General features: G+C 35.9%; 1 protein-coding gene across 6 annotated transcripts in view; it reads left to right on the top strand.

Annotated features, from left to right (window-relative positions):
* The window catches only part of PRDM5 (PR/SET domain 5), a 230,660-nt gene that overhangs the window by 152,511 nt on the left and 64,785 nt on the right, over positions 1-13,364 (top strand). The window contains exon 14 of one of the 6 annotated variants that reach the window (XR_010112017.1): positions 9,235-9,314. The exons of 4 other annotated variants lie outside the window; for them this stretch is intronic. Coding sequence is in view for 1 of the 2 variants with exons in the window: in XM_063603886.1 (XP_063459956.1) it covers positions 9,235-9,257 (23 nt within the window). In the remaining variant the exon portion in view is untranslated. Of the gene's footprint in view, positions 1-9,234; positions 12,328-13,364 lie in introns of those variants that run through there. One more of the 6 variants, XM_063603886.1, reaches the window with a different exon arrangement.

The raw sequence follows: 13,364 nt of genomic DNA, 5'->3' as shown, positions 1-13,364 counted from the left end.
CAAGATCACGCCACTGCACTCCAGCCTGGGCCACAGAACGAGACTCCACCTCAAAAAATAAACAAACAAACAAATAAATAAATAAATAAATAGGGATATTTTATTCCAATGAGAGCAACCGTGTAGATGCAGCTGCCACTTAAGTGGACCAGAGAATTGTTCCTTTAACATCTAGCTTCATAGCTTAAGTCTTGTGCACATCTCCACCAGAGCCTGATTCTTTCAACGGGAAGACTTCTGTTCCCTAAATATAAACAGACGTTTTGTTGTTTTGTTTTTGTTTTCTTTCAGTTATACTGCTTAGAGAAGCAGTCTTCTGAAGAAGCTGAATGTCATTATTTCATGCTTCATCCTTTTTGAGGATGCTAGATTTATCTCCTTGAAAAAGGAATCCCACAAAATTTGCTGTTCTCATGGGTTTTTCAGACATTTTCTTTGAAATGCACTGGAAAGTATTTGTAAGCCTTAGAAAAGAAGGTTTAAACAATTGATAAAAAGGCTCACTGGGTAATTTTATTATCCTACTTAAAACCTTTCAGTGGCTTCCCCTTGCCTTGTACAAAATGAATGCCGTAGACTTTTCTCATGAGACTTATCAACTACCGACCCCTCACTGTTTACATTCCAGGCTGCTTACTGGCCTTCTTTTGCTTTTCTCCAGTCTCCAATTACGTGTTACTTTCTCCTTGACGTGTTTCCTGACCTGTCCCCTACCCCTGCCTTGTTAGGTCAGCATATCCATGCTCCTTTACCCTCAGCACTGCCCACTTCTGATTGCCTGCACCTTTGGCCATCTTCAGTAGTCTGTGGGTCCTCAGTTTTCTTAGGGCCATGCCCATAACTGATACCTTACTTTTTACCATTCAGCACACTGCCTGGCTTAGAAAGAGAACTTGTGAATGCTTGTTCAATAGATAAAATAACTTACAAGTGGGTTGCATTACCTGTATGATAGTAAAAAGGATGCATGGGTTCAGAGTGAGAAGTTCCAGATTTGAATACAAATTTAGTTGACCATAAAATTATTTTTTCACATACTACATACAAAAATCCGTAACATTCACTTCGAGAAGTGCTGGCATTAAAGAAGAAAATGCTACACTTCCCAATCTATGAGCTGGGCCCACCCACATTTGCTTCCCTTTCCATTTTTTATCCTGTTGCTTTGTCAGGTAATTGGTGGGAAAACAAACTGTATAACCAATGATCATTAATAACATGGTTCAAGATCTAACTCACTAGTGCCTATAAACTTGCAGTGCTTAAATGAGGGAATAAAGAACAACATGTGGTCAACCAGCACCAAACTTACTGTTTGATTTCAGCTTGGAGTTTCCTAGTTTTTAAAGTTTCTCATTAGAAAGAACATAGAGGAAATTGGTCCTGACAAATGCCCTGTTTTGTTTGACAAGGGCGAGTCTGTGCTATTGGAGCTGGAATAATTACAAACAATTATGTAGTACATTATAGTCTTTTGCAGTTGTGTAGCAAATCTCATCTAGTAGAGATCTGGGGGCTCTCATTGTTTATTATATATAAATACCTATTTTCAGCTATATTACACTGTACTTTGCTTATCAGTTTCCCATGACTAGATTCTAAGCTGAAGGACAGGGCAGATCAGACTCACCTCTTTAATCTTTAAATTTGTTGAAAGAGGAACGTTCTCTCAAATATAGTATCTAAATTAATCCTTTCACGGCCATTGAAAGGATTCAGCCATTTCTAGGACCATTCTCACTTTCTAGATGAGGAAGCACGGATTCAGAGAAGCAAATGACCTATTCACTATCAAAGTAATAAAACACAAGTCTTTCGACTTCAAATTCTGTTTTAAGTTATCGCTTTTTTTTCTATATAGCTATTATAATTACCACAAGAATTACAGAAATTCTATAAGTCCCCCAGTATAAAAGATGAGGAAATAAAAGTCTTATATCATTTTAGTACTGTGAAAGTTTTATGCTTTAGAGCCAAATGATGCTTTTATTTATTGATTGATCTTTTCACATTGTTTTAGTCTGTTCTCACCCTGCTATTGAAGATATACCCAAGACTGGGTAACTTATAGAGGAAAGAGGTTTAACAGACTCACAGTTCCACATGGTTGGGAAGGCCTCAAAATCATGGCAGAAGGCAAAGGAGGAGCAAAGTCACATTTTACATGGTGGCAGGCAACAGAGCATGTGCAGGGGAACTCCCCTTTATAAAGCCATCAGATTTTGTGACACTCGTTCACTATCACAAGAATAGCACAGCAGAGATCACCCTGTGATTCAATTATTTCCCACTGGGTCCCTCCCATGACACATGGGAATTATGGGAGCTACAATTTGTGATTTGGGTGAGGACGCAGCCAGGCCATATCACACATTCACTTGTTCATTTTCTCCTAGTCAGCTTTATAGTGGGCAGTAACATACAGAGGAAATAATGATTAAATTATATTTACTAAATTTCCCTTTTTTTATTTCTAGCAAATGGTTACTAATTGACAGTTGGACCTTTGAATATACTGCAATGTGATGAGATTTTTTATGGAGTTAGTCTTTTAATCCCATACCAAGTATGCCTGAAGGTGTCAGTTTAACTTTGTTTTTATAGTATTCACTGTCCATCAATAATTTGGGAAATCAAATCTCTTTTTTATGATATCAAATAACACTCAGTTTTATGAAGAGGAAATAAGACTCCAGTTTATGGTTTTTCCTTCCAATTTGCCAATTGGCGTTTCTCAACATTTTCTGTCCAGTACAGTGACAGTATTCTTTTATAGAACATTAAAGGCAGTCTCCTTCATACATATTAATTTTTTTAAAACAAGTGTTTTTGTTAATTGGCTCATGACTAACGATCATTCTACAAGACAGTGATAAATTAGCTATTGGATTATTACCTGTTAGTCGTGGGAGGAATTTTAGTATTTATGTTTTTATTTTTTGTTGATAGTGCCTAAAATTAAAAACATCCTTCAATTCCTTCATTTTATGATTGATTTTATCCTTCACTACCTTAAATAACCAACTGGTTGTATCCTTGCTTCCCCTTCATTCCGCTCTGCATCCTCCTTCTTCCCCCTTGTTCCCATTACCACCATTCTGTAGTCTGACAAGACTTTGTTTTTTCCATTAACTTTGAAAATGTTATTTTTCATAAATCTTGTATCCACATTCTAAAGTCCATTCATTCTGCACAGTTTGGTAATTAGAATGAGAATGTGGCAAGTGTGCACAAGGTATCTGCTTTTTTAGAATAAAAAAATAATATTCTTGACTTTAGAATAGAAAGGAGTTTCAGAAATCTAGTTCAAGCCTCTTATTTGAAATAATGCCAAGCAAAGTGCAATGATTTGCCTAAGGTCATAAAACTTGTATGTGGTTCAGCTAGAACTAAACCGAGGCTTAAACTTTTTCCAATATATCACATTGCTGATATTTTTATTTCTTATTCTTTGACATACCCCCTGACCCCTGCTGTTATTCTTGAACATACCATAGAACTACATACACTCCTTTCATCATGTTTGACAATATTTTCTTGTTGATATATCAACCAATTGAAGATAACTTTAACATAGAAACTATAGTTTGTTACCTATGGTCAACTGAGAACTTAACTCCAGCTATGGAGAAACTTTGCTACCGTAAAATTAGTATTTGTAATACATTGTTATTTAATGCCACCTTTATATCCAGAGTATTGATTCTGGAGTTAGATTACGGGCTTCAAACTCCATTCTATTTATTTCCTTCTTGAATGAACATTAATGAGTTGGCTAATTTCCTTGAAGCTTGATTTCCTCATCTCTGATAAATGGAATAATAATAGTCCCAGCTGGGTGTGGTGGCTCATGCCTGTAATCCCAGCACTTTGGGAGGCCGAGGCAGGGGATCACCTGAGGTCAGGTGTTCGAAACCAGTCTGGCCAACGTGGTGAAACCCTATCTCTACTAAAAATACAAAAATTAGCTGGGTGTGGTGGTGCACACCTGTAATCCCAGCTACTCATGAGGCTGAAGCAGGAGAATCGCTTGAACCCAGGTGGTGGAGGTTGCAGTGAGCTGAGATCGTGCCATTGCACTCCAGCCTGGGCGATAGAGTGAAACTCTGTCTAAAAAAAAAAAAAAAGAAAGAAAAAAAAAGTCCCAACTGCATAGTGTTGTTTTGAGGAACAAATGAAGATATAAATAACTTTGCACAGTGCCTGCACAATGTAAGCATGTGATACTGTGAGCTATTGCTGCTAACATTGCTGATGTGTTTGTTTCTGTATTTAGTCACAGGTATTCATACTCCCTTGATACACTGTTTGACCCTCTATTCCCAGTGTCATTATGCTTATCTTTTCATAAACTTTAGCTACAGAATATAGATCATCTATAGAATGTAGATGAGGATTTGCTGTCAAACAGGGCTGGTTTAGGGTGAGTGAATGTGCATGTACAGTGTGTTGCTGTCATCTTCATTGAAGGGGAATGTTCAGGATTGTGCCTGGCGGGCAGCTCTGTAATTTATCATCCGGCTTCCTATGCTGAAACAACAGAGATGGCACTCTGTGGGTCAGCTGAAATAGTAGAGCACAGTCTCCTGTTGGTTTATAGCTTCTTAGGGTCAGTGAGAGCTGAGGTTAATTCAGCAAGGGAATTCACGGACTGTGACATGAATTCCATCAGTTGTTCATAAATTATGGAAGAAATTCTAGGAACTGCTTTTGGGTTTTTAAAGCTCTGGGCCAGAAGGTTAATTACTTGCCTACAGTTCCAACCAGCTTTCTGTGTTAATAGATACCGGCTGTGTAGGCCCTTCTGTTCTAGGCTTGCTTACACATTGTTATTTGAATATAGTAATAAATCACTGTCTTAGGAAACATGTAATTTTTTGGATAAATACCTGTGATCAGCTTAGATATAAAAAATCAGTATATTATTATTTGATCATATTTGGATTTTAGCCACTGTTTTTCTTTTTTCTTGAATGCTTTTTTAAAGGAAATAATTTATTCTTTTTAGAATATTTGTCCAACATTATAAAAACAATAGCTTTAAATAATTATAAGTAATTATAGAGCAATAATAAAATTATTTAAAAATTAGATGATTACTGAATTATAAACACAAATGAAAATGTAAACATTTTAAAACAACATTTTAGCACATTTTTAATAAGAATTAGATGACCTCCATATGTTGAGAGAGAACTTATTTTGCTATATTTATTTTCTGTCTCATTACTAACATTAAACCAAATCAAATATTCTCTTACCTGCAGATAATCTAAGAGTTAACAGAAACGTTGAGTAGAATTGACATAGAAATAAATGATTTCCTTAGCATCACACTTCAAAAGCTTCAGGTTTTCCCCAAGAAATGTTTGAATGGAATTTTCTTATAAGCAAAGTCTTGAACTGCATGTTTTTAGATGTCTCAGTGTTATGTTGACACTTTAAATAATTTCTGATCCACAACCACATCAATGGAATGTACCCTTTCTTCCACTGGTTTTTTTTCTATACTCAGCTCCTACTCAGTTGATTTTGGGTTAATGACAAGTATATCTAACAACTTAAGAGACAGACATTCATTTTGGCTTTCATTAGTAATGTGATTATCTATTTTTTCTTTCTTCAAAAATATCAGAGGCCCTAATTTTCTAATGTAAAAATTATAGTGCTATGTCAAAGTTTGTCATAGGTTGCATTGAGGGGCACAGAGTGAAAAGTGAGAGAGTGACATTTGTCCTGGAATATAATGCTATGAACAATAACCAAATGAATTAATAATATCATCACAGAGACTAATAAGATAGATCATTTAAAATATACTGTCATTTACGTAGTTCATATTTTTATCATTTCTTCTTTTTTTATATATACTGGAGTCCTCAAAAATGGATATGGCCTAGGCCACAGTTTACATCAACTGTTTGAACAGCTTTATCTATTGGTAAATTATTAGATAATAGCATACCTCTATTAAACTTGCATCACCATCATTTTTCCTTTGGAAAATAAAAGGAGATTTGATTTCCCCTAATTTGTGCTTTCTTCTGCTGTTGCTACCATTTTTCCACCCAAGAATAACTCTCTGTGTTGTTTTTCTGCAAATCGGCACTATGCTTCTAGGCTGGGGAAGGTTTTATATCTTCTCTAGCTTTTTTTTTTTTAATCTTCTCTAGTTTTATGGGAGAGAGAATAATTTTATGGGTTTCTTGCTACTCAACGTTATATACTCTTGATACTTCCTTGCTGGCACTATTTATAGGAAACTCCTCTTTGTGCAGGCACCTAAGGTTTAACTGCTTAGTTACTCCATGACCACGGTTCACCAACTATACTCATAAATATTGGGTTAAATAAAACTTTGGTAGAAATTCCTAAAAATAGAAAACTACTGGGTGAAATGATTAATAATTTTCTCACCAAATTCTGACTCCCTAACAACAAAACCAGATCAATGATAAAGAACATTCCTTCCTTGACTTAAATTGTTCCCTACCATAGCAGTGTGGAACACTCATGGAAGAGTTTTTGTTTGTGGATCAGAACCTTGAAAACTTGGCCAGTGTCTGGATTGTTCAGATCTTTCTGCTGTTTGTGGAACGGTCCCCTTGCTTTTGCCAGCACTCACATCAAGACCCTTTATTGTCTGTCGTCTTGCTCCCTTAGACAAGTCACATGTAATGGGGGTAATTTATACTCCTGGTTGGCTGAAGCAAGAGCATCCTGAGTAGGGAATCTTTTACTTTTGCTTCATTAACTCACCTCTTTTCATTCTGCATCTCGTATTCTTTTTTAAAAAAATTTGCATCAGTAAAATTCACTTTTTGTTTCACCCTCAATAAATCCACCCAATCTGGCTTTTTATGATTTCCGACTGAAAAGTTCGTGAGCACGTGGCTGTCCTTTTTTTTTCCTTCTTCCCAATGAACCTCATGTCCTTTGAGTTGGCATCTCTTCAGAAATGAGGGAGGGATACTGTGACTGTAAGATTCTTAAGGAAAATAAAGCATCGTTTAAAGAAATAGATTTTGAAAACCAGACTCCATTTGTTTTGAATCAGATGATAAAATTGTTTTGAGAAGTAAAGGTTCTCTTATTTGATTTTTACATTTTATTGCTCACTTTCTTACAACTGTAAACTCTATTAAGCTTTTAAAAGTAGAGGATCTCTAAAATATTCAAGGAGTAATGTCGAGTTCAGGTTTTTGTTGTCCTTCTTTCAAAGATGGTGTCCTTGGGTTTAACTTGTTTAGGTTAAGTGAGATTCCTCAGAATTTGATTAATGGGAACATTCCAAGAGTAACAAGGTGGGGTTCCGTGAGGTCGGTGGGGTTTCATGGCTCTTTTTGCTGCGGGGAAAAAAAGTATTTCAATTACAGAAAGATGCCAAGAATGAACTTGAGCTACTCCTATTTGTCAGTGTAGCATTTCACTTCTCTCTATGGTGTACTTCTAATTTATTAGATACTCCATAAATTGAAGGGATTGGAATGGTGAGATTGGAAAAGTAATTGGGTGGTGCTTTCACAATTACATTTTTGGTTTAATTTTCATCTAGAATGATTCAGTTTGCTGTTTTGTAACCATTTCCTAGTCTACAAAAGCAAAATAAGCCAGTCCCCTGATATTCATGGAAAAAAATGTAAAGTTCTTCTAAAGAATTCCCATATAATACATATATTTTAAAGTTCAACCATGTGGAACGATATCAGGTATTTTTCATGAAACATACACTTTTGAGGTTTGCTTTTTCACTTGAAAGTGTTGCCATCTCTAAAACTGATTTTTGTTAGAAAACTCAAAGTAAGAAGTAAAGCTATGCTTCCAAAATCGTTAAACATTATTTAATTTGGATTCATTGAAAATAAATGAGTTTGACTTTATTCCATTTTAAATTACATTTTCTGTGTGTACATCTTTTCATATTTTCAAGGAATTATGAGTTCTTTGAAATCTACATTGGTTTTCGAAATATATTAAATGACAAGTTAACGTTATTAAAATTCTTATTGAAAATGGTCTTTTTATATTAATCCACATAATTAAATATATATATATTACATATTAAGCTTTGCTGCTTGTTTATAAAATGTTCAAAGCATAGGGCACATTGGCTGTACACTTTTTTAAAAAATTGTGGTAATATATACATGACACATAATTTATCATCTTCACAATTTTGCATTTTTTAATCTTCAAGTTTGATCATGGTCATTATTAACATATTAATTCAGTGTAGTAGCATGAACAAAAATTTGATTTCTGTGCCTCTGCTAGAGTGGTCAGGTTCACTTCTTAAATTAAATCCATGTTCTAATTTAAGATTATCAAGATTAAAGTGATTTGCAAGGTTTTTCTTTATTAATTTCATGTATTGTAAACATAGATTTTTTCGAAAGGATTCGTGTCAAGATGTTGAATATTGAGGTGGTTACATAGTAGTAGATGGATATTCAGTGATGTGGCTTTAGGATCGTTTTATCAGTAAGATTCATGTTATCCTAAACTGCCTTCACAAATTTTCTTAAGATGCTCTTTTAATACCAGTATGTTAATCCTTTGGTGAGGGCTAGAATTCTTCTCATGTCTTTAATTAAAATTATATTCCATCTATATGGAACATCTATATGGTAACATATATAAATTTTAATCTGAAAGGCATATATTAAACTAGGATTTGATTTTTTCCTATTGTTATTAGCCATACTTGCTAGTGGGTGGTTGTCATCATAATACATTTTCTTTGTCAAAGGCTCAAGGTAGCTTGTTGGGGCCAGGCTGGGCTCAAGTCAAGTAAGGTGTTCCATGTGGCATCCAGATGTTCCCTTTCATTACTACTGGCTGCCTTTGGAAAGCTAGCTCCAATTTTCTGGAGCTGTTTTCTGAATATTCCCCACACACATTTCAAATAGTGTAGCTTTTAAGCTACTTCCATCTCGGGTGTTCCAGCAGTGAGAATTTGGATACACTTACTTCAAGCCGAGTAAGTTAAAGTACCTCCAATTCAGAGATGAAGAGCTACAAGAAGTCTGCCTGAATAATGTTAAATTGGCATTAAGGAACTGCATTTATTCAGTTATTTTGCCTTTGCTAATGACTTTAGCTAAGTCCTTCACCTGCCCACTTCTCCAGCCCAGGGATCTTTCTTAAACCTATGTCCTTGTTTTGTATAATTTATCAGCATCTGAAATTATCTTATGTATTTTCTTTAACTTTTTCTTGTCTTTCTCATCACAGTAGTAAAATTGAAGAGACAGTGATTTTGTGAAACTATTTGCAACTGCATTCTCAAAGCCCAGGACAGTAACTAGAAGATGGTATGTGCTAAAAAAAAAAAAAAAAGTCTATTTAATGAATGAATACATTAGCTTCATGGAGTATCCACTTTGTGGCACGTTTAAAAATCAACCAAAATCAACTTTTTATAGTTACCATCATGCTTCTGTTTGTTCCTTGATCTGTTGTTCAAGGAAAACACTGTGGCTTTCAATGTTATTCAGTGTCAACACATAATTTAAAGAAAGAGATCTATTTTCCTTTAGTTAAATGAAAAATATTTTACTCTGTGTATATATGTAAATATTATTATTTATGCTGCTGTGTTCACTAAATCTATTTTATTAATCTAATACCTAAATCTCATAGGATGGTATGACATATTTACCAATATAGTATTTCCCTTCTAAACGTTGAAAGTGACTACCTGTATGTAGTTCTCAAGACACAGCTTATTATTATGTTAGTATTTGGATTCACTTGGGAACTGCTTTAAGACATAACACACATTCCTAACCTGCCCCCTACTTTTTCTTGATGAGCATTGATAACCAAAAGAATGCTGGAATCTACCAGCCAGAAAGATCTGGTTAATGTAAACTGTTATTGTCAGAAGCAGAGTTTTTGTCATTAACTTTAGAAAGTCTAACCCAATTTACACAAAATGCTAGCCATATTACTAATTTATGTGATGGCATGAGGTTAAGAGTGGGTTCAAACTCGGCCTCCACTATATGAGAAGCTATGTCATCTTGAGAAAATTACTTATCCTTTCTGTGCCTTACTTTCCTCATTTGTAAACTAGGGATATGAATACTTAGATTATAATATTGTTGCAAGAATTAAAATTGCTAATGTGTGTTAAGCATTCTGAACTGTAGAACAGAACCTTATAGTAGACTCTATACATTTTAGCTATTGTTATTATTTCCATTTAGATTTGTTTTTAGCTACTTTTTTGGCTAATTTTCAGATTAATTAATTTACATGTTAGTTAGAATTTGAATACTGTGACTAGCCTAAGCAAAATAAAGATAGTGTCTAAATATACCTGAGCTATTAAAACATAGTCGTTATTTGAAGTTGGATCACATTGTACATCAGAGCCCATGTACTGACTGTGACCTGTGTTCTTAGAGTTGACTAAAACTGAAGATAAGTTTTTGTTCTCCACAGGATCATTTTATGTGTAGGTGAAAATATTTCCTAGAAACATTCTTCACAGTAATTTGAAATAATGAAGGGAAATATTATATGCATAATGTGAAGAAAACCTAAGAATAACAATTTATCTTTAATATGCAAATTAGGAAAATGACTTTAGTAGTTATTAACCTGTTGACTGTACAGGTAACCTTCAGGTTCCGATTGTGTGGGACAGCAGATAGCTTTGTCCTCGGAGTCCAAAAGAGAGGCAGGATTGCCCTAAACATCCTCCAACCAAGAGGGTAGAAATTTAATGTAGAGTTTAAGCTGATTTGCAAACTACACATTATAGTTTTCAAATAAATTGCTTATAAAAGCCATTTACATGGTGATGCACTTTAAAGCTGGAGTACATTCTAGGATAGAATGAAGGAATGGAGTTGAACTTACCCAAGTTTCCCAGATATGTCAGCTCAGTGTTGGCGGGTGGCATGGGGTAGAAATACCAATCATCTAGAGGTGCTCTGAGTGATTTATGTAGACCTCATGGGCAACATGTGTAGATATCAGTGATAAGAGTAATTGCCACCGTTAAGAGTAGGATGACTGGGTCGGGCGCGGTGGCTCACGCCTGTAATCCCAGCACTTTGGGTGGCTGAGGTGGGTGGATCACAAGGTCAGGAGATCAAGACCATCCTGGCTAACAAAGTGAAACCCCATCTGTACTAAAAATACAAAAAATTAGCCAGGCGTGGTGGCGGGCACCTGTAGTCCCAGCTACTTGGGAGGCTGAGGTAGGAGAATGGTGTGAACCCGGGAGGCGGGGCTTGCAGTGAGCCGAGATCGTGCCACTGCACTCCAGACTGGGCAACAGAGCGAGACTCCATCTCAAAAAAAAAAAAAAAAAAAAAAAAGAGTAGGATGACTGTTAATTTGTTAGGGCTGTTGTAACAAGGTGTCGCAAACTGAGTGGCTTAAACTATAAAACTGTGTCACCTCTCAGTTCTGGAGGCTGTAAGTCTGAGATCAAGGCACTTGCATGGCCATGCTCCCTGTGAAGGCACTAGGGCAGGATCTGCTCCAGGCCTCTCTCCTGGCTTCTGATAGTTCTTGGCTTGTGGCGGCATAATTCCAGTCTTCACATGGCATTCTCCCTGTGTGTCTCTGTCTTCACAAGGCCATCTTTTTATGAGGACATCAATCATATTTGATTAGGGGCCCACACTACTCCAGTAACGTTTGCAACAACCCAGTTCCCAAGTAAGGCCACATTATGAGGTACTGGGGTTTAGGATTTAAACATACGAATTTGGTATGGGAGGGCACAATTCCATTCATAACAAGTAACCATGTATCTATTGTCCCAATTGAGACACTTGTGAGAGTGAAAGGGAGTAATGTTGTATTAGGATTCTCCAGAGAAAAAGAACCAATAGCATATTTATAGATATATATGAGGAGCTTGATTATGGGAATTGGCTTACACAGTTATGGAGGCCAAGAAGTTCCATGATATGCCATTTGCAAGAGACCAAGGAAAGCCAGAGGTGTAATATAGCCTGAGTTTGAAGTTCTGCAAACCAGGTGAGCCAATGATGTAACTCAGTCCAAGAGCAAAGGCCTGAAAACCAGGAGCAGGGGTTTGTTGATGTAGGTACTGGAGTATGAAGGCCAGAGAGCTGGGAGCTTCCATATCCAAGGGCAGAAGATGGATGTCATCTCAGATCAAGGAGAGAGATGGAGGGAGGGAGGAAGGGAGAGAGACAGAAGAAGAAGAAGAAGGAGAAGGAGAAGAGAAGAGAAAGAAGAAGAAGAAGGAGGAGGAAGAGGAGGAGAGAAAGAGAGAGAATTAATTAATTCACTGTTCCTCCATCTTTTTGTTCTATCTGGGAGAAGAAGAAGAAGAAAGAAGAGAAAGATGAGGGAGAAGAAAAGAAAAGAGAAGAGAAAGAAGAAGGAGGAGGAGAGAAAGAGAGGGAATTAATTAATTCACTTTTCCTCCATCTTTCTGTTCTATCCGGGTCCTCAATGGATTGGATGATGCCTGCCCACATTGGGTGAGGGTGGATCTTCTTTACACAGCCTACGAATTCAAATGCTCATCTCTTCTGGACACACCCTCAGAGACCCAGAAATAATGTTTTACCAGCTACCTGGCCACATCCCTTAACCTAGTCAAGTTGACATGTAAAATTAACCAGTTATTACTATATTATTCTAGGATAACAGGCATAAACTGAGACTACTTTAGACGAATCTGGATACATCGTCACTGCACTCATAGGATAGGTATAATTTATCCAGTTTTTCAAAGGTTCAATGGCGTTGGATGACCTTGTCAGAGTTACAGCTGGATGGAGGATGAACAGTATTCAAACTCAGGACAATCACATTCCAAAAAATGTATGAAAAAAGCTATGTCTTAAAAGAAGTTAGCCTTTTTAAGTCTATGGACAGAATTCCTATATTATGACAGTAGGTAAAATTGGAAATGGATTTATTATGTTCCCTTCTTTAAAATTCCTTACTAGTCTTTAACTATGTATTTCTTTCTTCGCTTGATGGATTTTGGCTGTTATGAAAGGAAATAGTAACCTGGTATATTATATTAGGATTAACATATAATTATTTACCTGATAACTGCAAATCTTTTGTTTTTGTTTGCTGGACTCTGTTGGTATTTGGAGAACAAAACCAGACGTAAAGCTATGTGATACAAAGAGAATAGCTATGAATATTGAATTATCTTAGGCTTGCTAGAAAAATGATTTTATGTAAGTGTAAAATAACATGTTACTATTCTTATCATGCTTTATCCCTAACATAGATTTGATATGTTGATGGATTTCATTGTTAATAAATAAGAAGGAAACATTTTAGCCTTGTTTATTATCTATCACTAAAGTAAAATAAACTTTGAAAATCTAAAAAATGACTTTTTATAC

This window comes from Pan paniscus, chromosome 3, assembly GCF_029289425.2.
Source record: "Pan paniscus chromosome 3, NHGRI_mPanPan1-v2.0_pri, whole genome shotgun sequence".
Taxonomy (NCBI): Eukaryota; Metazoa; Chordata; class Mammalia; order Primates; family Hominidae; genus Pan; species Pan paniscus.
Note: the sequence above shows the minus strand (reverse complement) of the source record. Positions and strands in the feature narration are given on the sequence as shown.